Source organism: Molothrus aeneus, chromosome 8, assembly GCF_037042795.1.
Source record: "Molothrus aeneus isolate 106 chromosome 8, BPBGC_Maene_1.0, whole genome shotgun sequence".
Classification (NCBI taxonomy): domain Eukaryota; kingdom Metazoa; phylum Chordata; class Aves; order Passeriformes; family Icteridae; genus Molothrus; species Molothrus aeneus.
Genome location: NC_089653.1, coordinates 10178526 through 10202099, shown reverse-complemented (window position 1 = coordinate 10202099; position 23574 = coordinate 10178526). Strand labels below are relative to the sequence as shown.

At 37.8% G+C, this 23574-nt stretch overlaps 1 protein-coding gene across 1 annotated transcript in view; it reads right to left on the bottom strand.

The window, feature by feature from the left end:
• Window positions 1-23574, bottom strand: part of KAT6B (lysine acetyltransferase 6B) — a 102873-nt gene that overhangs the window by 28292 nt on the left and 51007 nt on the right. The window contains exons 4-12 of the mRNA XM_066554304.1: window positions 20549-20664; window positions 20313-20394; window positions 19186-19318; window positions 15194-15249; window positions 13264-13385; window positions 11790-11905; window positions 9656-9797; window positions 6473-6634; window positions 4028-4121 (exon numbers count right to left, since the gene is read on the bottom strand). Of these exons, the coding sequence (XP_066410401.1) occupies window positions 4028-4121; window positions 6473-6634; window positions 9656-9797; window positions 11790-11905; window positions 13264-13385; window positions 15194-15249; window positions 19186-19318; window positions 20313-20394; window positions 20549-20664 (1023 nt within the window). The remainder of the gene's footprint in view (window positions 1-4027; window positions 4122-6472; window positions 6635-9655; window positions 9798-11789; window positions 11906-13263; window positions 13386-15193; window positions 15250-19185; window positions 19319-20312; window positions 20395-20548; window positions 20665-23574) is intronic.

Sequence of the window (23574 nt, the reverse complement as noted above, 5' to 3'; positions counted from 1 at the left end):
AGCAGCAATACAGGCTGAGCTGACAGGGCCAGCCAAAGGCTCACCCAAATGCAAGCACAGGAAAGCAGTCCTTGGGACAGGAACCACAGCAGTGCATCACTGCAAGGGACTTGAACTGAAACAAACCCACAATGGGCTCTTAGGCAATAAAACCCTCTTTCTGCTTGATTTCTGGAGCAACTTCAGCTGGAGCCTACTTGCCAAAAAACTTGACTTACAGCAAATATAAAAGATGGATGCAGAAGTCAATTATTCTCCCTCAGACAAAACCCCGTAATCACAATTCTGTAAATCTCACAGAATACAAGAACAACAAAGAAATGAAAACAAAACAAACAGCCCAGACCCAAAAAGTTTGGCAGGAGCTTTCAGTCCTGTAAAAGGCAGGAAGGTATAAATGTAACAAGCAAATTAAGACCTTTATTCATTTTCAGGAAATGCTACACTCCAAGCAAAAATCAGATTCCCTATGCCTATGTAAAAAAATCAACCAACTGCTACAAAATAGTATTTAATAAAGCATACTTAGTGTAAACAAGTGTAGTGCAGACTTCATGTAAACCATTTTGTCTTCAGTATAACATGCTTCAAGAAAATAGAACAGGTTAAAATGATTGTCTTAGAGTGAATTAAACAAAACAAAGCAGTATCAAGTCTTCAATTTTACAAATCAATAGTTTAACCACTTGATAAAATACTTATAACTAAACTCTTCTTAATTTCTAAACAGCCCAACAAGTTTCTATCACAGTCAAAATCTCTAACTTCCCCACAATTTATAATAATAAAAAAAATTCTTACCAGGCTTTAAAAACACTGTTAAAGAGAACATTTTTTAATTTTAGCAACATTTCTATTTAAATGATGAATGATATATAGAAAACTAGAAATTAAATTAGCGCTGAAGCCACTCAGAATAGCAACCTCAAGCATTTTACAGCATGCCTGCTTCTCACAAGAGTTAATTTCCTCTTTTAAAAACTCCTCTTTCCCATAGGTGAGATTATAGATTCCTGAAGAGAGACCAACAGACCTTCATATTGGTGTCTACAGTGTAAGAAATACTGCTGTTACCAGTTTGGATAGGAAATACAGGTAAGTTTAAATGTAGTTAAGAAAATGTTAAGGTGAAAAAACTAAAAATCAGTGGTCAGAAGACAAATACGTATTTTTCCTTTAGCAAAATGAAAGAATTTATTTTCCCTTGCTAGTTACAGCATGACCATATAAGACTCATCTGTGAAAATTAAATTAGCTCAAGACAAAAGAATGCATCACAATCTAAACAAACAAATGCATTTCACTTACCAAAAAGAAGCAAATTTTTACCACAAACTACATTTTCAGCAGACTGCTGACAAAGCAGAAGTTGTGTAGTGGCTTAAAGGCTGTGTTCTTTCCAGCCTATCAAGTGTCTGGATATATACAAAATAATGTGAGCAGTCAACTGCTTGCACACAGTTTTTAAAATCTTCCCTTCTGTGGTTTGCAACCATCATTTTCTGAAAATTACTTGCTCAGTTACGTTTTTATTATTATAGTCTAAACACTGTTCTGGTTACTGTTATAAAAAAGACAAGTACCAGTGACTGCTTCACAGATTTCAAAATAGAGCAGTTTACAAGCATTACCCACATAACAAATGAAGACTTAACATTCAGAGCATAAAATTTATCTTGCTATGACTTTATGAGAACGTGACAGTCTAGATAATGTCACTGGCAAAGAATGCTTTAAACTATGATAAACTTGGTCAGTTCAAGTTTAGAATAATAACTGGGGGGGTTTATATCATATCTTCTCAGACCAGTTAGAGCAATTTATACTCAGGAGACCACGAGTGAACAGGAAGAGTAAAGCACAAAGAAGATGGGAGTTAGTCCAAAGGCAGAAACACATCAAATTACAAGAAAAAGAGTAAATAATTCATTCGGAAGGGTTTTCCTGTAAAAAAGGTTTTGGGGTCACTAATTCAAATGAAGCTATGCCCCATTTCATGGCATTCAGCCTCCATCCTGAAAAAAGATACAAATACATTGTAGGAAAATTAGCCTTGGAAGTATTCCCTTCCCTTCTACATCTAGGGAACACCAGCCACAAGCAGTTCCCTCACTGCCTTTTAGGTAGTTTGCACCTTACTCACAGTACAGAGCCAGACTTTGTCAGTCACCTCTTGGTTCCTCATTCTGTTGGCAAATGAAACAGTCTGATTGCCAGGTAGTTAAGGGAACTTCTGTCCAGAAAACAAAGGGGAAGTACTGAAGGACTGCCTGTGTGCTACTGAAGTGGGTGGTCTGGTAGCCACAGCAGAAGCCAAAGGTGTCTCTGGGCTGTGCCCAGTTTGTACAGCTGCAGCCCTCACCTGTTATCTGAATGTGTCTGCAAAGAGGAGGGTCTAAGAATAGCACCAGAGAAGCTCCAAGCAAGTTATCCCATAAAACCTAATGATTCAAACAACCCCATGTACTTCCAGATTTTTCCAACAGGACAAGAAGGCCAGAACATCCTATTGATTTTCCCAGACTGAGCAGCACAAGGCACAGTGGCAGAGCACACATCCAGAGAGACACAGCATACTCATACCCTGACCTTCTGTGGAATTGACAGGTTTCATGGCTGTGCCATCAGTTTTGTATTTATAACCATTGCAAATTCAACCAGAATAACATTTGTTGAGAGTGCTTTTTTTTTTGAGAGGGAGAGAGTGATACCACAGAGTAAGAAACAAAGGAAAAGCCAGGAAGTACTTACCAGTGCCCACTTAAGAGCTCCTCATCTCCTTTGCAAAAAAGAAAGGATTCTAATCTTAAAACAGGGCAAATTTCTACCTAAGTAAGCTTAAAGTTGTCTCCACAGATCAAGAAATACATGGCACTTCTCACAGCCTTTGCTAAAAGGTTGCAGAAGGCACACAATGGAACAGCTGCTGTGTTCCAGTCCAGTGACAGCGACATTTCAGTGGTGGATTAAGTGGTCCAGAACCATTTTTACCTAACTCACAGGGGTACAGTGAAGGCTGTTTATAAAGCCATGCAATGATGGGACATACTAAGTATCTTTATACACTGTAGCACAGTCATGCCGGGTACAACCCTGCAAGAACAGAACTTGAAAACTCTACAGTTACAAATTATTGTCTTTGTCCTGCTGTTACATTACAATGTATCATTATTTGCATTTTAATGTTCTTGCATACACCTTCAGGGCAGGAATCCTATTATCAGAACTATCTCTACCCTCATGTAATTCTACAGTGTCTTATAAAACATAATAGTGAAAAGCAACCACATACAATATACACTAACTGCTTATCATCCTCCCTCTAAATTACAGTAGAAAGATGGATTCAGGAGTAATGAGGACACTCAACTGAGAAGTTTCCTTAGATAATTTTGTTTGGAGTTCCCTTGTACAAAAAGATTTGGGGAATAACAAGTCTATATTTAAACCAGTGTGCCTGAAGCCTTCTAACAGGTCAGACAGCTCAGCAAAATAAAGCAGCAAGTACGTGTACAGCCACTAACACCTACACCCTTTCTGGTAACAATTTTCACTAAGAAAGTGATGAACACAAAAAACAAAATACTTTTCTTCCATAGGGCAATTCTTCAATTAAAGCTTTTTTTTTTTTTTTTTTGCTAAAAAGAGATCCAAGCTAAAAATATTAAAATGGAGAGAATGCCTCCGACTAACACCTTCTTAGCTATAATCACAAATAATTGCCTCTTCTTATACTAATGAGCAAAGCAAAATGGAAAGTAATTTAGACAATTCATTCAGGGTAATAGCTTCGTGAGCTAATATTACTGCCGAGAGATCCATTCTCAATTTCCTCGAGTACAATAACAGAGCAGCACTAAGTTTTTCACTTCAGGGAGCTTTTCAATCCTATGTAAATATAAACAGAAATCCCATTATCTATTGATAAAAACAACAGAGTGAGTTAAATAAAGTTTCATATATTACACTTTCATATAACAGCCATCAGCTCCTTGGATCACAAGTGTAAATAAAACACTTCACTTACTGAAATCAATGAGAAACCTTCCAAATCCTTGCCTTTGGTATTGGGGCATGATCATTATGCAGGAGACATTGTACTTCTGCTGGCAAAGCTTTTCCTGTGGGAAGGAGAAACAGATCAAGTATGTCAAAGCACTGCTGAAGTGGGCAATTGCCTGCACCTGCTACTGTCCTTGTAAAATATCCCAATAAGGTGAACAGATGCATGGGTTCAGTACCAAAGTCAAATAATTCCATGTTAATGTCTAATTTTAAGAAAGAAATATCAAACACCCTTCAGGGTTGTCCACCATTTTTTTTCACTGTCTCTGGCTTGGGGGGGAGGGGGAGGGAAATGTGGGGGGAGCAGTAGGTCACCTCTGATGCATTGAGTGTTTTGCATGTAATCACCCTCTTTTATACAATTTATTAGTATTGTTGCTGCTACTGGTCCATTTCTTATCTAATAGCTATTTCCAGTAAATTGTTATTCCAACCCATAACCTCTGCATTTTGCCTCTCTCTGTCACTGGAGGGAGTGGGGAGTGGCTGCATGAGGTTCAATTTCCAGCTGGGCTTAAACCACAGCCATGAGGAAAAGGCTGAGGTACTTCATGCCTTCTTTGCCTGAGTCCTTAACAGCAAGACCAGGGTACCCAGCTCCCTGAGCAGGAAGACAGAAACAGGGAGCAGATGAAGACAGAAACAGGGAGCCCCTGTGATCCACAAGAAAATGCTACAGTGACCTGTCATGCCACTTAAAATATCTACAAGTCCACAGAGCCCAAGGGAACTGTTGGAAGAGCTCAGGGAGCCACTGTCCACCATTTACCAGCAGTTCTGGTTAACCATAAAGGTCCCAGTTGACTGGAGGTTAGCAACTGTAAACCAAATAAAAAGTGGCAGAAAGAGGATTTGGGGAACTGCAGGTCTGTCAGCCTGACCTCTTGGGCCAGGGGAAGGTCACAGAGCAGATGATTTTGACTGCCATTATGTGGCCCATGCAGGACAACCAGGGAATCAGGTCCAGCCAGCTTGAGAGGCAGGTGCTGCCTGACTAACCTGATCTCCTTCCATGACAGGGTGACCCACTTGGAGGAGGAGGGAAAGGCTGTGGGTATGTTCTACTTGGGCTTTTCTCTTATCCCCAGTAAGCAGTGATGGGTTGAGAGGAAATGGCCTTGAGTTCCATCAAGGGAAGTTCAGATTGCATGTTAGGAAAACTTGCTTCACTGAGAGGGTAACAAAGCATTGGAACAGGCTGCTCATGGAAGTGGTAGAATTGCCATCTCTGGAAATGTTCAAAGTACTTGTAAATGTGGCACCTGGGAACACTGTTTAGTAGCAACCATGGCAGTGCTGGGGTAACAGTTGACTCAGTTGGACTCAATGATCTCAAAGGTATTTTCTAACATTAACCATTCTATGATAAGGAACCAAAAAATCAAGAGACTCACCTTAAGGTGCAACACCTTAAGTACATGGAGAAAATACTTGGCTAAATAAAACATGTCTTGTGACATGTCTGCCACAAGAAGTTCTGAGTGACATTAAAGGCAGTGTAAATTGTGCCTACATGTATCACTTAAATTCCAGCAAAGCCCACCTCTCAGAAGGATGTGGCCAGACATCCAAGAGATTACTTTATAATATCCAGATACTCTGACAAGGCCTCTCCCACAAATCATTTATTCAAGAAAGAAAATATATAGTCAATAGGAGGTAGCAATACTAGGATCAGGAAGTAGTGAGTTTGAGTAACTGTACCTATTCAACAGAGCCCTTAGGGGCAAATTATGGACAATAATGGAAGCTTTTCCCATTGCAGGCACATTTAACTATAGTTCTCCATTCTCCTTGGTCATCTTTGTCAAGATAGTTCACTTAAGTATTATTTTTGTCAATAGCAGCCATCTATTACTTGAAAATCAGTACAACTGAGACATCCACTCTAAACAAGGCAAGCACCACGAAGTCAGGCAATGCATTTTTACATGGGAGCAGCAAGTAACTGGATTAGATCAGACTGCACACAAGAGAGCAACAGCACTGCCCATTTACATCTAAATAGCCAGCTGGAACTGCCAGCAGTCAAGCCATGAAAACACATCAACATTCCAAATACCTGCAACTTTTACAAGTTAGATTTGGCATACTAATGCAAAAATGTTGGGGAAGGAAAAAGATTTAAATATTCAACTGAAACCACAACAAATTCTGGAAACAAAATCCCCAAACAAGAAAAAGCCTACCCCCATCCACGTGGCTGAACAAATTCTGAATTTGCATCAGTCAGAGGCAAGAAAGTACAATATATTTGAGACAATGCACATAATATTCGAGATCTACAGAAAGGCTTTCAAGCTTATGGGTTTTTTTCCGACTTCTGATTTTTCTTTGCTTTTGGGAGAAGCATTAAGGAGAGCAGGATATTACAAATATTAAACAAACCCACTTTTAAAATTTTTACCTTAGAGAAATATCCGACTAAATGGCAGCCTTTCTCATCATTTTTTGTAAGTACATAGAAGAGGAATGGTTCAACATCATAATACAACGTTTTGTGGTCCAGAAAGAGCTTAGCTAACAAACAAAGATTCTGACAATAAATTTTGCTCACATTTCCATCAACCTAGAAAAGCAAGACAGATGTAGTTATTTCCATGGCACCAACAAGTTAGGACAAAACAACTTATTCAATCAGTCGTATCTGAGAAGGAAACATGAACAGTGTGGTGTTACAAGAAACAAACAAACAAAACACATCAAGGTTCAAAAGAGAAATGCCCCAGTTTCTTCTTAAAGAAGAATCCTCCAGCAGGTGCTAATTACTTTCCATTTTTAAGTAACCTCTGAGTATGTGGATTTATTAAATAAAGTAACTTCACCTTTTAGCTGCTCAAGACCAACTTACCTCTTTCATTTTATTCCTGGAATGAAAATGAGTATGACTGGGTATGACTGGCCAATAACAAAAATGCACTAGTTAAAACTGCCTTAAATTTTGGTTTGCTAGAAGGCAGTGGAGTACAGCAACTTTTAAAAAAATCCCACACAAAGAAGTGTATTATGTTGAATCCTTAAGATGTAAGGCCAATAAATGAGTAGCAAATTACATATCAATCACATCAATGTTTTGGATAAATTAGACAAGACAAAATTTCCATGCCAGGCTAAAATGCTATTGAGCGAGAGAGGTAAATTTCCTGGCTAAATACTACAATTAGTCTAGGTATATTATGAGTGAAAAGAGTCAAGCTGTGATTCAGACAGCTACAGAAAAGCCAGACACAAATGCAGATTTCCTAGATCAATTAGGTACTTCCTGAAAAGCTCAGTCAAAGGCAACACATTTTTGAAATAATCTTAATAGAAAGGTTTGCCTGTACTGATGTTTTTGATAATGACAGTAGCTGTATTTCATTCAGAGAGAGACAAATGACAGGAACTGTGCAGAAAATGAAGCCATCTTCTATTCTAATTTGTTTTGAGTAAGAATCCTAGTTACAAATCTAAGCAAAATCCATCCTTTTGGATATATTTAGGGATTTAAGGGAACATCAGTAGTATAGCTCCATTAAGTGGATTGAAGAAAAAACATTCAATGAATAACTACTGCTCCTTAAGGCATCAGGATAAACTTGTATACAGCTCTTAAGAGCCTATTGAATACATCAAACTCTCTCACAGCACACTCCATTGTCCAGGTGCTTTCTATTACTTTTCACACTTATTAGCAAGTGTGCAAATTAAATGTGAACACTAAGTAAGCAGAAATCACCACTGGCTAAGCCTGAAAATGCAAATTATGTGAGCTGTCTTTTTTAGTCAGAACATTTGTACAGAAATGTAAAAAACTTCTTAAATTTCAGGCAAACACAGCTTGCTCGTCAGTTTTAAATGTGAGAAGCAGGGAAAAAAGAGGAACAGCAAGCTCAAAAGGAAGCATCTGTCAAAAGTTGCTTGGCTACAGCATAATAGTAAGCTATGTCAAAGTCTGCTCTCAAATCTGTCAAAGTCATCCTCTGGGCAGAGGTACATAAATCACAAAATGCCAAACTTATTTCCATTCCTCTCAAGAACACAAAGCATGAAGGAAACCACAAACTCTTCATTCTGCCTAAAAGAAAACGGTTGCACAGAATTCTTGAAAGGATCTATGAAGAAGGACATCAACTAATGACTAAGTGTCTACAGCAGTCAGTGACAACTGACATTAACCTTTGAAATAAAAAGACCCGAACCAACTACATTTATTTCAGAAGGGTTAACACAAGTGCTTACTGAAGCACCCAAAATGGACAAAGGGAACAAAAGCAGTGGGGAAAGAGTTGGGACACTGCTTTCACAATACTTTGTTTTCCATGTGTTTCTTGCAGCAATCCCCCACCTTCCCATCCCTTTCTCAGTATTTCTCTGCACTTTATTTTTTTAAGAATTTTTCATTTACGTATTAGCAGTAGTTAATAGAAATAAATGAGAAAGCACAATTTGCCTATTGTATGCTCCACAGTTCTTAACACCTGCTAACAGAGAAAATCAAGTTAATTTAAACAGTCCAGGGCAATTTCATTCTTGATAGGAAAAGAGGTAAGTCTATTTACAACCTAAGTCTTTTGCTGGCAGTTCTTCAATATTTATAAAAACTGCTCAAGTCAGGAAGGACACAATCTTGATGCAAATAGTTATTTTTTTAATAGCACAAGCATAACCAAATACAAAGATCTTGTTCTAACTTAAAAAAAGACTTCCAGAGTGCATCTATCATTATTTGAACAGATAATGGCAATGACAAAGAAAATACAATTTGAAAATACAAGTTTGAAAATACAAGTTTGAAGAAGGATATGACATCTGCAATTAAAGAGAAGTTACCAATACATGCATCTCAATAATACTGTGGAGAAAAGAAGTCCTAGTAACCACCTGTCTTCTGTGTTATTATTGACTGTAATAATGCTTGAGAAAGTGGAACATTAGGGCATAGTTTTAACTGCAGGTCTGCTATTAGAAACACAGAATTCTCTTGTCCAGGACATACATAAAACCTCACATTCAAAATAAGTCATCTCCCAAAAGAAAAACATAGATTAATAAAACATAGATGAATAAATCCAAAGTTGAAGTTGTAGGATTTTTTTTGTATCTCAGGGCAAGCTTCTCAAACATCCAAAATGAAGGTAGAAGCACTCAGGAGCTACATTTGTGATTTCAGAACACACAAGAAGCTGCTTTACTTGCTTTTATACTTTGGGAGCACCTACATTATGATAAGACTTCTCCCTACACCCAAGACTCTCAAGCAGCCAGAAATGAAGGGGTGTCAAGGGGTACTTTTGCTGAGAAGGGAAAGGCAAACCAATCCTAGATGAGAACTGCAAAGGAAGCCCTAAGATTCATGCCAGTCAAGTATCTTAAAGAGCTTGGCTAAGGCATGAAGTACAAGTAAAGAACAAATCATGAAAGAACATGGCAGAGTAGAACAGACTTGGGAAGATGGATTTGTTTTTGCAGTATCGGCAGAATCTCAACTTGGTTTTGCAGTATAAAAAGAATCTCCAAGGAATGTTAAAGTTCTCACTAGTTCTACAGCTAGTCTGTAACATGTACAAACTGGTTATTTTCCAAAAGTTTATACTTTTGATACACCTACCTCAAATACTGAAAGGTCATTTCTTCTGTAGATTTCATTGGCTGGAGGATGGAACCAGCCACATTTCTCTGAGTGCCTCAACAAAATGTTTTTACTTTTCATGTATTTAAGACAGAATTCACACAGGTAAAGCTTTGGTAATCTGTAGGAAAATTAAGAAGATATTTTATACAAAAAGTTTGTTACATTCCATAAACAAAGTCACCACAAATGAAAACCCTTTCCATTCAAATATAAGGTATCATACATAAATGCTGCTAAAGCATAACTAAATAAGTATATAGAACATTAGAGTGAATTATTAAACATTCACACACTACTCATCAGAAACAATCAGCTTCAATCAATCAATCAACCACAGTGAACCTAATTCCACAGAGTTGTGTTGTGGTCAGTTTGTGGTTCAGCCTCTGGCAGATCTCAGTTACTCCCCCCTTCCCACCCTAGCTTTTCCTGTGGTCTCAATCAAAGTAAGCACACTGGAGTAATACTTCAAATTTCATCTTTCCTGTTTCTAATAAATATAAAGGAAGCCCAAATCAGGATACAGGGGATCTCCTTCCCTTCAATTTTCCTTATTTTGCTTCTGGGGAAGGCTTGGAGATGACTTTTCTTCCCACTGTCTTCCAAATACTTGGGCAAGACACCAAACTGGTAGGATTTCACCCCCTCACCTCCACCTAAACTATCACTTTACTACAGAAGCCAACCCAAAGAGTTCACATAAATGCAAAACATCTCCTCTCCACAATCTCCACAGCACAGGCAACACAGACAAGTGCAGTTCTCCAAGGAGGATACAGTTCAGACCACACGCAAGTAACCCACATGCCCTGTGTTCTACATACCATCATAAACCACTCCCTTTGGTAATTTTTATGGCTACTTACCCTTCATTTTTAAATTACTGAATCAGTGGAAGACTGTTCTAGAAATTAATTAGTCTGCAAAGTTTTAGAGCAGAGGACAATCTTTATCTGCTCTGAAGTTACTAGCACATGCTGGCATTACAGCTGTGGTTTGCACTGTTCCACTATCCTAAGGAAGTTCATCAACAACATAAAAAGTAGTTTGAACTATTTGTTCAATGATGTAATCTCACTGCACTCAACTGAGAGCCACAGTGCCTCCTACAGTGTCATCCCACTCTAGCCTCATACCAATAATTAGCCATCATTATGCTTCTAAGATTCATTTACTTGATGGAATAGGTAACTCACCCTTTCACAATAAATTGAAGGAAAAAAACCAAAACAGAAATAAAGAATTAACACTACAAAAACTGTGTTTATAATAGGAAATGGAAACACTCTCCACACTTGTTTAGCCCTTGATTAATATATGGCGGATACATGACATGTCCCTCATTCCCACCACACAAACAAAAGGCAGTTTAGAGTACCACTATGCAACAGCCTTGTGGAACAGATCACATTGCATGCTGTAGTAGTAGAGCTTGATAAACATACAGTTCTGAATATCTTCCAGTGTGCCACAGAGACAACAGATTAATAAAACATTGATTTTCAGCGCACAAAAAACTCTGCAGAGATCTGCTGAGCACATGTACTAGTTCAGGCTCTCTGCCTGACTCCAAGGTACACCCTTGCAAAGCAGGTCAGAAATGGGATGTTGTTACCATAACTTGCCCACTTTTACTTCATTTATTTTGCATGACATCTCCCCTGGTCCTTAGAAAAAAGGAGGCTAACAAACACTGGACCACAACCAAAAGCAATTTGTCTAAAGTGCCAGAAGTCAGACATACCTCATTGCAATGGTGCAAGAAAAAACAAACAAACAAAAAAAAAAACAAACCAAAAAAACCCCAAACAAATAAGTGAAAACAAAACCAACAAACCAAAACCACAAAAATAAACCTTGAACAAAACCACACAGATACACGCTACATATTGACATTTCTACAGGACTAGGAAAACGACTTTTTATTGCATCTTTGATTTAGAACTAGCAAAAAAAGAATGACAAATCCCTGTTCTCAGTTATAATTACAAAAACATATTTACTTTTAAAGGCTTTAAATTATAAACAGTTACAAAAGAGTAAAAATAAGTTGCAATGTTCACATCAGAAAAAATGCCAACCACGTATGGCAATCTTGACAACTTGCTACCTTGCATATTCCTGTGGGTAAGGTGAAGAGTACCAGGTCTGGATCTCATATTTTCCAAACTCAATCACTGAAGGGTATCGCCCACTTGTTTCACCAGTGTTTTTACACCCAATTTTCTGTCAGGTGCAATTAAAAAAAAAGTATTAGTTATAGAAAAGTAGAAGAAATTTCAGCTTTATAAAACCAACTTCACTCACTGAAAGCATGAGAAACCTGAAATATCCAAATCAGTTGCTTAAAGCTCTTTAAACCCTGACAGAGGACAGAGTTTTCAAACAGAAAATAGAAACAGCAAAAGCCCAGCCAAAGAAGAGGCACAACAGCCTCAAATCCTATTCTCTCACAGCACCTAGTGTGATGACATCCCTATAATTCTGGTGCAAACTCAAAGCTGTCCTTTTCTCAAAAGAATAAGAGAAAAGGTATCAGCACAACCCTTCAAGAATTTACCTCAAAGAGCCACAAATATGCTAACACTTTGATTTCAGCTATAACACTGCATTTAAGCTGATCAGAAAATGACTGCTAGGCTCTTAAGGGATGGCAAAATATAGAGTAGTAAAAAAGGTGGGGGAAAGCAAGTAATCTCTGTGTCAACTTTTAGAAACCTTACCACCTAACATTTTCAGGGACTGCATATGAAAGATAAAGAAAGCAAGTAGTGGGAACTGTTTCCATGAGGAAGCAGAAGTACAAGCTAATAATGAAACTGAATCTTTAAACTCAATTTGAATTTGTTGGTTAACATGCTGTGAAAGAAGACTGCAAAAAAGTCACTGCTTAATGTCAGTTCTTGTACACTAAACCTGAAAAAAAACCTGACTTGTATTACTGAAAAAAGTACAACACACAGCCATTTATGAAGTCATTTTAAGAAAGCAAGAATTGAAACATTACATTCACCCACCTTCTGACCTGGGTTCTCACAGACACCGGTTGTTCATTTCACAGACACAGAAAAGTAGAAGTCTGGTTCACTAGTCTGATTCAGCTCAAATATTATCACTGCTAGATAAAGTCTACAGTATTTAAACTCAAAGTGTGGTGACTAATCAAGTAAAATGAATTTATGGACTCACTGAACCTGGCTTTCTGCCAAGCAGTATTTTCTGGGACTGACTTAGCTTTTCAGAATATCCACTTCATTTGCAGAGGAAAATCATTACTGACCAATATCCTCTCAGTCCTGACCAGGACATCAGCTACTTTTCAATTCTATGTTTGATCCTGTAGTCCCGTTTCCAAAATGCTCAAGTCTATCTTTCAAAATCTCTCTTAAGTGTCACTTATCATGTGATCCATTCCAGCACAATGCCTTGTCTTCTATCTGCATATACAGTGTCTCCCAAACAGAATTCACAGCAAGCATGATGCATTAGATTAAAAGGAATATATTAGAAATGAAGATGAAGAAACTTTTTATTCACAGTTTATATTTACAGAAATAACTATATTTTGGCAACACGATTCTTACCTCCAGGGAAAGCTCTCGGGCCTGCTTAAACACTTCCAAATCCTCCTGTGTAACAGTGTCCTTGCTTCCCAATAGAAATACATCCGTATTTTCTTGTTTGATGCTTAGTTTGATTTCAGTATCTGTTATTTAAAACCAGCAAAAAGTTTATTCACAGACATGAAGGTTATATGTGCACTAGCACAGTGATACTACTAAACAGGATTGCAACTATGGCTGTAAAGAACTCCCCATTTTAACCAAATTTGGGCTTACTAAGTAACAGAAGTGAACCCTTCACCCCCCTTCTTTTGTAGTTTGCTGCTGCACAAGGTATTTTTTGGTACTTGCTTGTCTGTCTGTATAAGCCTTTATAGTCCAGTTCAACAAAACTAGTTTTGAACCTCATGAAATGGAGCATATTTGATTGCTAGAACTAAGCCACCTGATAAATTCCAGTATACTCTGGAAGGTAAAAAATATACACAAGAGAAAAAAAGTGGCCCTTAAAACTTGAAGACTATTGCTAAACTAAGTTTGCATTGAAACATTATAAATTAAAGGGTTTTTTTCTCAAATAAAAGTAATAAAAAGGTAGTTCACAGCAGTAGAGATCAAGTGTATTGGAGACTGTAGCACGATGGAACTGTTCATGAAAAAGCAATGGAGCAGAGGGGAATGAATTGAAATGCCCACTGTTATAAGCACTGACAGCACACAACCATGATGACAGCACTACTGCCACAGGAAGGGCAGGGGAGAACAAGGAGGTGGCATGACAAGTGGCTACTCATGCGCTACTACACAGCCAGAAGCAACATTATGAAGGCATTTGGGGCTCCTAGTGTCACTACAGATGCAAAAAATAAAAAAAGTGGTGTGGTATTAGTCAGGGGAAAAAAAAAACAACCAAAAAATGTTTTGGAGATTTAGTCAGCATTAGATAAAAGGTCAAAGTTTTGTTGTTTTTGTATGAAAGTGAAGTAAGAACAAGAGAAATAGCTAAGACCTATGTGATAAGAGTTTTGGTTTTGGACGGGACGCAGGTTTGGTTGGCGCTTCGACCTTTGCTTACCATCATCCTGATCAGGTTTAATCCTTCCGTCTGTCAAGCTCCCCTTCCCTGGTGAGGGGGTCCCCATCTGAGGGGTCATTTTATACTTTAATCTGCCTAGAATCCTGTGCTTTTTAAAGAAAGCTGTTCTCCTGAGGTGAGAAATTGCTTTAAAAGCATGTCCTCTAGACACACCCCATCCAGAGGCACAGGCATGAGACACAAACCTACTCCTAACCTCTTTCTTTCCACAGAAATGACTTTTAGATGTTGATGTGGAAGGTAATTCTGGTTTACTACACAAGTGCTTGAGGGGTGCATAGCTTGGGTGACTCTTTTTTCGAGACTGTTCATGAGTGGTATAGATATGAGAGAGTCCATCAAAGAGTCCCTTTAGCTGACTGCTGCTAGGAAGGCTACTAAAGGAGGGTATGCTTGACTGACTGGAAGAACTTTGGGGAGAGTTAAAAGAAGTCAAAGTGCTGGATTTTTGAGAACTGGGGCTCTGACCAGAGATGGGGACTGGGGGTAGAAGTGAAGAAGGTGGAGGTTTTAGCTTTTGTGTGGTACCTGTAGCCAACACAAGAGAAGTGCATGACTGTTTCTGAGAGACCTTTTTCCTTGGACGATAGTGCTTTGAAAAGTCTATTATTTCACCTCGTGATCTGCGACCATCAGGTGATGGTGTAAAGAACTTAGTAAGGCCATCAATGAGACCTTTGGTTTTCTTGTTAACTTTAAGTGTAGAGGCAGATATGTAGGTGGAGGTGGTGGTGATTTTGGTGGTGGCACCAGGCCGAGTGGGGTCTGTAACAGGCAATCTGCTGCTTGAATCCTTCACAGATGCAGCATGACCAGATGAAGGTGTGGTACAGACTTTAGTCTTTTGACCCCTACCAGGTGACCCCCTTCCTGTGAATGCATTCACGGATCCTTCATCACTGGTTACAGACCTAAGCAAAAATTTGAAAAATAAAAATCAGCATTCAAAATCTTTACTGTCAAATAGCACTATAGTTTATACAAGTTACCTGGAGCACTGTACTCAAAAATCTCTAAAGAAATTTCAAGACACATACATTCTGGAAATACATTTCACTCTATGACATAACAATCACCTTTTTTTTTCCCCTTCTCCTTTTTGTTCCCCCTCCCCTCTTATCTCTAAAAGACAGTCCAAAGACATATAAAAAGTGCTGGCATAGCAAGATCTTCCTATACAGCCTTCTCATATACTTTTAGGCATAGCCAAAGTGTGCCTCTTTGGAAAAAATATCATTACATCATGTTTGTACAACACTGCTCCATCACCATAGAGCTTATTGTACACACAGAGAAGATGAATGTTTTCACTGTTAATATGATATCAAAACAGTTAACTTCAGACTACATTTGCTTAAACTGTAGAGAAAATCTATTAATCCTTCAAAGCAAACAGTCAATCTTGAAGAAACTGCTTTTTTTCCCCCACACTCTTGTTGGATTATGTAAAACATGGCAATAACAGTTACCACCAAAGACCTAAAAGCCAAACAAGGTAGTTTGTTAAGAGCATTACAACAGAACCAAAGAAATAGACTCTTTAGACATTAAAAATAGCGAAAAACAGAAATAGCAAAGGAAAGAGCAAGACTAACCAAGGTGCATTTGCAGAAAAGCCATGAACTAATCAGGCCTAACACAGACAGTGTTAGGAAAAAACAGAGTAGTGAATCTTATTTAAATGCTAGGAAGAAAAAGAGCATACTGAAAGCCAACACTTATGAGAATAGAATTAGAGGTTTAACTAGTTGCTAATAACTGAAGAGAGGAACTACACTGCAGAGTAGTATATTCTAGCATACAGAAACAGAACTTTCGAAAATACCTGCAGTAAAAGAAATAGTTATCAGGACATACAATCAAATTACAAAGCCAAAGAAAGTACACAGTGGTATCACAGGCTTTCTTTCATTCCCTTTTCCATCCTGTCCTTTGAAGTTCACTTATTTACTTTGCAGCAGAAAGTTTTCTTCCACAGACTTCTACCCTCTTAATTGAGATACTGAAGTAATTAATTGCACAAGGTTACTTCTAATTAGGGATTCAACAGCCAAGGGCTACTATCTGGTTACTGGCATCCAAGGGCCCACCAGCTTAAGAACCAGCCCTTCTTCCACCCACACATCCTTAAATGTGGTTAGTTCCTAAGAGGCAACAAAACCAAGAACTTCTAAATCTTTTGAATCCTTTGGGGTCATACACATAAGTCCATCCCAAGACCTGTTCTCAGTGCCAGATGTGGGAACCACCAGCACTGCCAGAGGCCAGCACACACCTGGTTTAAGTTAATCTTACACAGTAATTTGCCTCTGAAGGGCTTCCAACAGATGGTCAACAGGCAAAAAATTATTCCAGTACCACTCAAAAGATTTTCTTTGTACTATACAAGGAGTAAACAGCATTGACTAACCTTCCTGTATTTCATGTAACGACACACTTTTTATGTTTGACACTATTGTCTTCCATACTCCACAATCACTTTTAAATAGGATTTCATGCCAAGAGTCTCTTCTCATATTCTATCTCTAACCACTAGTTTTCCAAAGCAAGATTACTTTGTTTTATTTATGAGACACTGAAGTACTAGAAATGTGCTGGCAGTATTGCAAATATTTATTTTACAAAGTGCTTCCCAAGCACTCCTGTAACATGCTCATGCAGCTCACATGCTACAAAGAAAACCTTTCTGAAAATGTAAATAATCTTCATATAATACTAAAAGAACTTCTGCATCCTTTAGCATGATGTTCACTATAAAAGTTGCAGCTCAACATCTCAACAGCAAAACATAACAGGAAAACCCTCATAACATTCCCAACCTTTCTATTACATGCATGAGAAAGGAGGAGAAGCAGAATTAGTGTCCAGGGGTACATTGCTGCTAAATCCACCCCTTGGGAACCCAAACATGCATGACTGCAGAGAAGAAAGATGGCAGGACTGTATTAGAACCGGTCCTGGTTCTGGTCAGGGCAGGGTTAATTTTTGCAGTAGCCAAGGGGAACATGTCCAGGACCCAGTGGTTATTCTGTACCACCTCATGGGCAGGAAAAGGGGCTCTCTTCAGGGAGAAGGGGTTCTCTGCAGTCGGGTAAGCAGGGAGCAGCTGGGTAACACCATGTCAATCACATGTGAATTGTTTTGCCTGTCTTGTACACTTTGTTATTGGTACTGTAGCTGTTACTGTTTGCTTTCTTTTCTCACTCCTGTTTCCAGTAAATTGTTCTTATCTCAGCCTGGATCTTTACTTTTGGTGCCTTCAATTCTCCTCTCCAGACACTGGTAGGAGGAGGGGGAAGCAAGAGAGCAGGGAGTCTCAGCAGTAGCACTCAGCTGGGGAGTATCAGTCCTGAACCACAAGAGAGCCCTAACCTCCAGCTGAAGGTTTATCTGTTTTCAAGGGTAAATAAAACCAGAGGTAGAACTAAAGCCCAAGGCATAGCTAGAGATATAGGGAATATTTTTATTATGCACACAGAGTGATATATAGAAATCTCAATGACCTTCAAATTCCTAAGCTATTTATTCAGGAGGACAATGGAGAAGTACAATGTTTCACCCAGTCTAACAGCATGGTCTCACCAGCCAGTACAACTACATCTTTTACTTTCATGTAGTGTCATACTTTATTCCTGTCCTGAACTACTTTACTAGAGCAACATACACTGAACTTTAGGACAAGAAACAAGATGGCAAGATGAAAGATCCTGGAAGAGAGAAAGGCAAAAGACAACACAGCAAGATGCACAGCATCAAGTAAATCAACTTGACTAGTGCATTATAACTGCAAGTACTTTTCCTTCTATTTTCACATGTGGGCTTCACTGGCTTCAAAAATCCTTGTTTTGCAAAATGCCAAGTTTTACAGCAGCTCCCATGCAATTCTGAATAATACAAGACAGGTTTTTAGGCTGTAGAGAATAATGTCATAATGTACAGAATGAGTAGTTGGTAGAGTCAGAAAGCTTTTCAGCTGCTCAGTTGACATAGCCAAACAGTTAAATAATACTTAAATAGGGGCAAAAAAGGTGTACTTGGATAGGAACATGTGATGGGGGGCAACATGCTACTGTAGCTGACACAGAATCTGTTCCTATTCAACACTCAGTGTAACATCAGCTCAGTATTTCAATGCTACTTAAACAATCCTCTAACCAAGACTTATTATCTCCAGCTACAGTGTTTCCTGGGAAGATAGATGGTAAAAAACACTACAGCACACTCATGTTTTAGATAAACACAGTCCTGAGAAGCAAGAGGAATTGCAATTTCTTTTCCTAGTAACTGGTAGCAGGTTAACAGCAGAATTCAAGTAATAATCTTTTCCAGAGTACCACTGAAACCACAACTTCTCTGTTACTTGTATAGTTTGCTTTTTGGAATGGGTTTTGTGAGCTGATATTAACAAAGTAATTTTTATACAGTTTTCAAACACCTCTTTGAGCAGAATGGTCTCCTGAAGTTGTCTATCATGGCTTGATATTATCCACTTTGTGTTCTGTAGATACTACAATTATTTGAAGCTACATTTAAAGACAGCTGTGGCATATGTCATTATACAGAAGTTTATTTGTATCTGCTATATGTACAATTTTTGATAAAAACTTACGGAATCAGAAAAATGAAGTTGCAGTAATTTTTTTATCACCACCTGACATGACACCAAAAGCACCTACTATAATTTAGAAGTTATTAAACATTGGGCTGAAAGGCACATACAAAATCACTCGTTATCTGTTTTCCCCAATTTGAAACAGAGTTAAAAACCGTGCTTAAACCTATATCAAACTCTTATCTGACTACATTCTCAGTAACACCTAAAGAAATAAAAACCAAGAGAAACTTACAACATTCGTTGCTTTAATTTATTTTTCGGTCGTCCAATAGGTTTTGCATATCGTCTCCTTATTTGTGCAGCCTTCTCATGAAGCAGCTTTCTCCCTTTCTTCTTTGGTCTACAGACCTGGCAAATCCACATCCCTATATAAAGGAAAAAGAGTTTAGTTGTACATAATTTATCTAATCTGTACTGCAGGTGTGTACCAAGATACATACCTAGTATATACAAAGTCAGCAAATTATCTCTTGAACAGGACATAGGCAAGGGAAAGTGGACAAAAAAAGTGATCGACCTCTACCTATACTCTGAAATTTTTAAAGGCAAAGTGCTTATGGAAAGGGGGATACAAGAGGCAACAAGAATCACAGGAAAGATTGCGAGTAATTAGGTTCCTAGAAGAATTTCTGTTCTAGCTTGTCCCTCCTTATACGACCTAGATCTTTCTCCAGACAGAATTAAGACAAGGGTAAAAAATTGACATGTGTGTTACAAAGCCACTGGGGTAGAGAATGCTAAATATACTACTTCACACCTATGGTATATTTGTTTTAATACACAACTTGAATTTTTCATCCTTTTAACATTAGATAGCCAAACATTTATTGTAGAGAAGGTTGGGGACTGGGAGGGGAGGAACTGAAGAAAGTCTTTAATGTAACTTTAAGATTAAATAGGAAAAGCCATAAAGATGTAAGAGCAAAAAGGAGAGGTGCCATAGGTAAGAAATCTAGAAATTAGAGAACCTGAAGACACATGCATTTTGTTTTGTTTGCCATTTTTCCAATTACTCCTACAAAAGGCAGGAAGAAAAATCTCTTCTACATGTTCCAAGAACGTCTTTGTCAGTGTATATACTCCAAGCATTTAAACAGCCTTCCTAAAATTTCATCTACAATAACTGGGGCAACAACTCATTACACAGTGAATATATCTGGTGAACTACATGTAGACCTTTTTTATTTTTCTGAGGAAAAAAACCCTCATATAATGACAAGTAAAATTTCCTTTGATATGAATGAAATCATACTATTTATCATTGAAAATAAAAACAATAATAGCATGCTTGACAGGTTTTGTCACTTAATACAAGACTGCAAATGGAAATACTGTCATGGAAAGGATTTTTTAGATCACCTTTTGGCATTCGGGATAGCGGCGGGTCACAGCACTCCATGTGGAACCCTCGATCACAGGAGTCGCAAAAAAGCATGTTATCCTGGGGGAGCAGGGATGAGGGGGTGGACAAAAGGAAAAAGGAAAAAAAAGACTTAATACAGCATTGTTAGAAGTTGTTTGCATTTGGACATGTGCTAATTATAAAGCTACTATAAAAAAGAGAAGTCCAGTAACACTGAACAAGTCTAACTTACTGCATTTTTGCCTTGGATCCTACATGCACTGCATGTCTTGCATTCAATACACTGCCACCTCAACGCCTTCACATTTGTTGTTAACTCAGGACAGAATTTCAAACATGATGGATGTCCTAAAAAATACCAAAATGTTATTGAGAGGTTGAGATTTAAGATTGGTTAGATTGATTCTGTAGTTCAGCAGGATGTAGCCAGCACCACCAGAACCCTGCAAGTACCATCTGCTTTCGGAATTCTGCAACACATTATTTAGTTCATCTACTTCATACAAATATACAGAATAATTGTCATTAAACCAATTAATGAAGACAGGTAGAAAACTGACTTTTACTATAACTGACACCAGCGAATGGTCTACATAAGCACCTAAAACTGAAATTTTTATTTTCACTAGGTTATTTCCATAGCATATTAAACTGTCATTGGTTCTGAAAAAAGCCTATTTATAAACTGACCACATTCCACTTTCATAGCACTGCACAATAAACAGAGGAAATCTTCAGATAAAATTGCATTAGTTATTTTTCTAACTATACTATCTACCAGAGAAACTGAAAAGCCAAACTATATGCATTTTTTATTTCAATTAATTACTTATTATACACAAAGAACAATTTCAGAGTAATAAAAAGAGAAAAAAATTAATCTAGCAATTGGCATAAGGAAAACATACTGCAATACAAGGTTTAAAATTGAGGGGGTGGGTGTGGAGTATTGAACTACCAACTCCCACAAAACACAAAAATTCCTCTGCAGGACCACCCTCTTTTCACAGTAATCTTGAAGGCCAACTGGACTTTTCCAATTAACAGAGGATACCAGGCAACTGAACACATCCAGCACCTGAGGCAATACTGGTAGAGATTTTTGATGTCTTCAACAACCTCAGAGCGTAGCCCTAATCCAGACAAGATAAAAGCACTGCTATATAGGAAGGGATAAGCATTCCCAGGGAAACACTTGATGAGAGTATTATATTCAGAGATCATCTATCATGAACATAACCACAGAAGCTGTCAGAGAGAGAAGAATCCCTGATGCCATGCTGCACTTAGAGATGGCTGCAGTGACGTGGCACACATCAAAAGTGCTTTCCTCTCACTGTCAGAGTTGGAATGAGTGCTTTCTTCTAGGTAATGCTGCAGTTACAGTGATTCAGACTTTCTCCATCTACTGTCTCTCAGTCCAGGACTGAGCTAAAACACCACAAATGAAAATACAATCTATGAGCATTTGCTATTTTTGTCTAATGGACTGAGGCACAAATGGCAAAGACTGATGGAATTCAAAAGCCACCTGAATAAGTGACAATTTCAGATTTTACTTCCTTTTATTCTATTTATCCAAGGCTTAAAACACTTTATAGTTAAACTTTGAAGGACAACTTGAATTGCGCATTTTCTCAAAATAAAATGCAGAGATATAATCTATTAGGAAGGTGCAATCAATAATAAATTCAAAGACTAGTTTCAGAAAAATATTGAAAAAGCATAATCATTTGATTCTCTGCATATACCAACATTTTTTAGGGTTAGAATTGAGTATGCACTTCCAAGAATGTGATGAATATATTACAACAGCAGAGATGAGTTCAATGAGATACTACTCCCTTCAATGAAACCCCCTAGAGAGGCTGATATTAGTAATCAATATCACATAAAGACTTATTTTATCAACTATGATTTAACAACCATATTAACACATTAAAGCATAGTTGTGAATCAATCACCTCCATGTAAATACATTTAACTCCACTTATCTACCCTGCACAGAAGTGATTTATTTCAAGGAGCAAGTAAGTTGCAGTTCAAACTGTTGATTTTAATTTTGTTTTACGTAAGTAACTGTGATGTATAAACGTATGCAACATCCATTCTCACTGGTTTTAACCACTGCTTGAACAAATTAAGTATAACTGTATTAGTTTGTATCTCTTATCTACCAATGGAACATTTCTCATTCAAGCAATTACACATCTTAATACATTTCTTTCATCACTAGCTTTTATTATCAGACAAAAACTCAAGAAAAATATTCCACTGGTATTAAACATGCCTGCAATTCCTAATCCTTGAGCCACAAGTAACTAGAACTGGAAGGCTGCAAATGAGAACCATCACTATGGATTTGCCATACTTTTTTCACCATCTTTTCTAGGTATGCACTAGCAGAGACAGCCCAGGAACTTTTAGATTTCAAAATACTATATGATATAGTTCTTTAATAGCTGATAATACTTAAACTATTCATTTTAGATACAAATTGACATAGTGCAAATGTAACAGTAACATGTATAGGGTAATGCCTACCAGACATTAAGTGGTAACCAGCAAGTTTCAATTGTAAAAGGAACTGTTTAACTACATTGATAGCAGTTATACAGATTTTGTAGTTTAACAGATTTCAATAGTCATTTGAAGTTATGGTGCCCTTCACTGATTTTACAGCTAGCTTTTTTTTTTTTTTAATTGGAGAGCTGAAGGAAAGCATGTTTTGGGCTCCCAAATTCGCAGTATTTCACCTCTAACTAACCTAAAATCAAATTACAAACATAGTCTCTTCTCCATATGCAGAAGCTGATAAAACTCCAAGAGGTTTCCAACCCTAGTTTCAAGTGTTTAAACTGGTCATTTCTCCTGGCTCAATCACGTGACTTTCTTTAAAACTCAGCAGCATCAATAATTTAATGTATCAAACAAGTTTACCAGATGACTGGAAATGTAGACCTTTGCAGGATGGAAGATTTCACCAGGAATACATACAGGCCTACTTCAAAATGAAGCACTTCAAAATTTGTTCATCCATGTTTGAAATGGTTAATATTGGTGATACACTGACGTGGCAGAAATAGGTGAGACCAGGAACTCAAAAGTGAGAGTCTCATTCACTTTTGTGTCTTCCTCACAAAGCTGAGCCTTTTTTATTCATTAAAGGATTTGATGAAAAAGCTAGTCTTTTAAAAGAACAAGCATTAGATCAGTGACTACAATTAAACACAGTGCAAAATAAGTTATGCTAATATC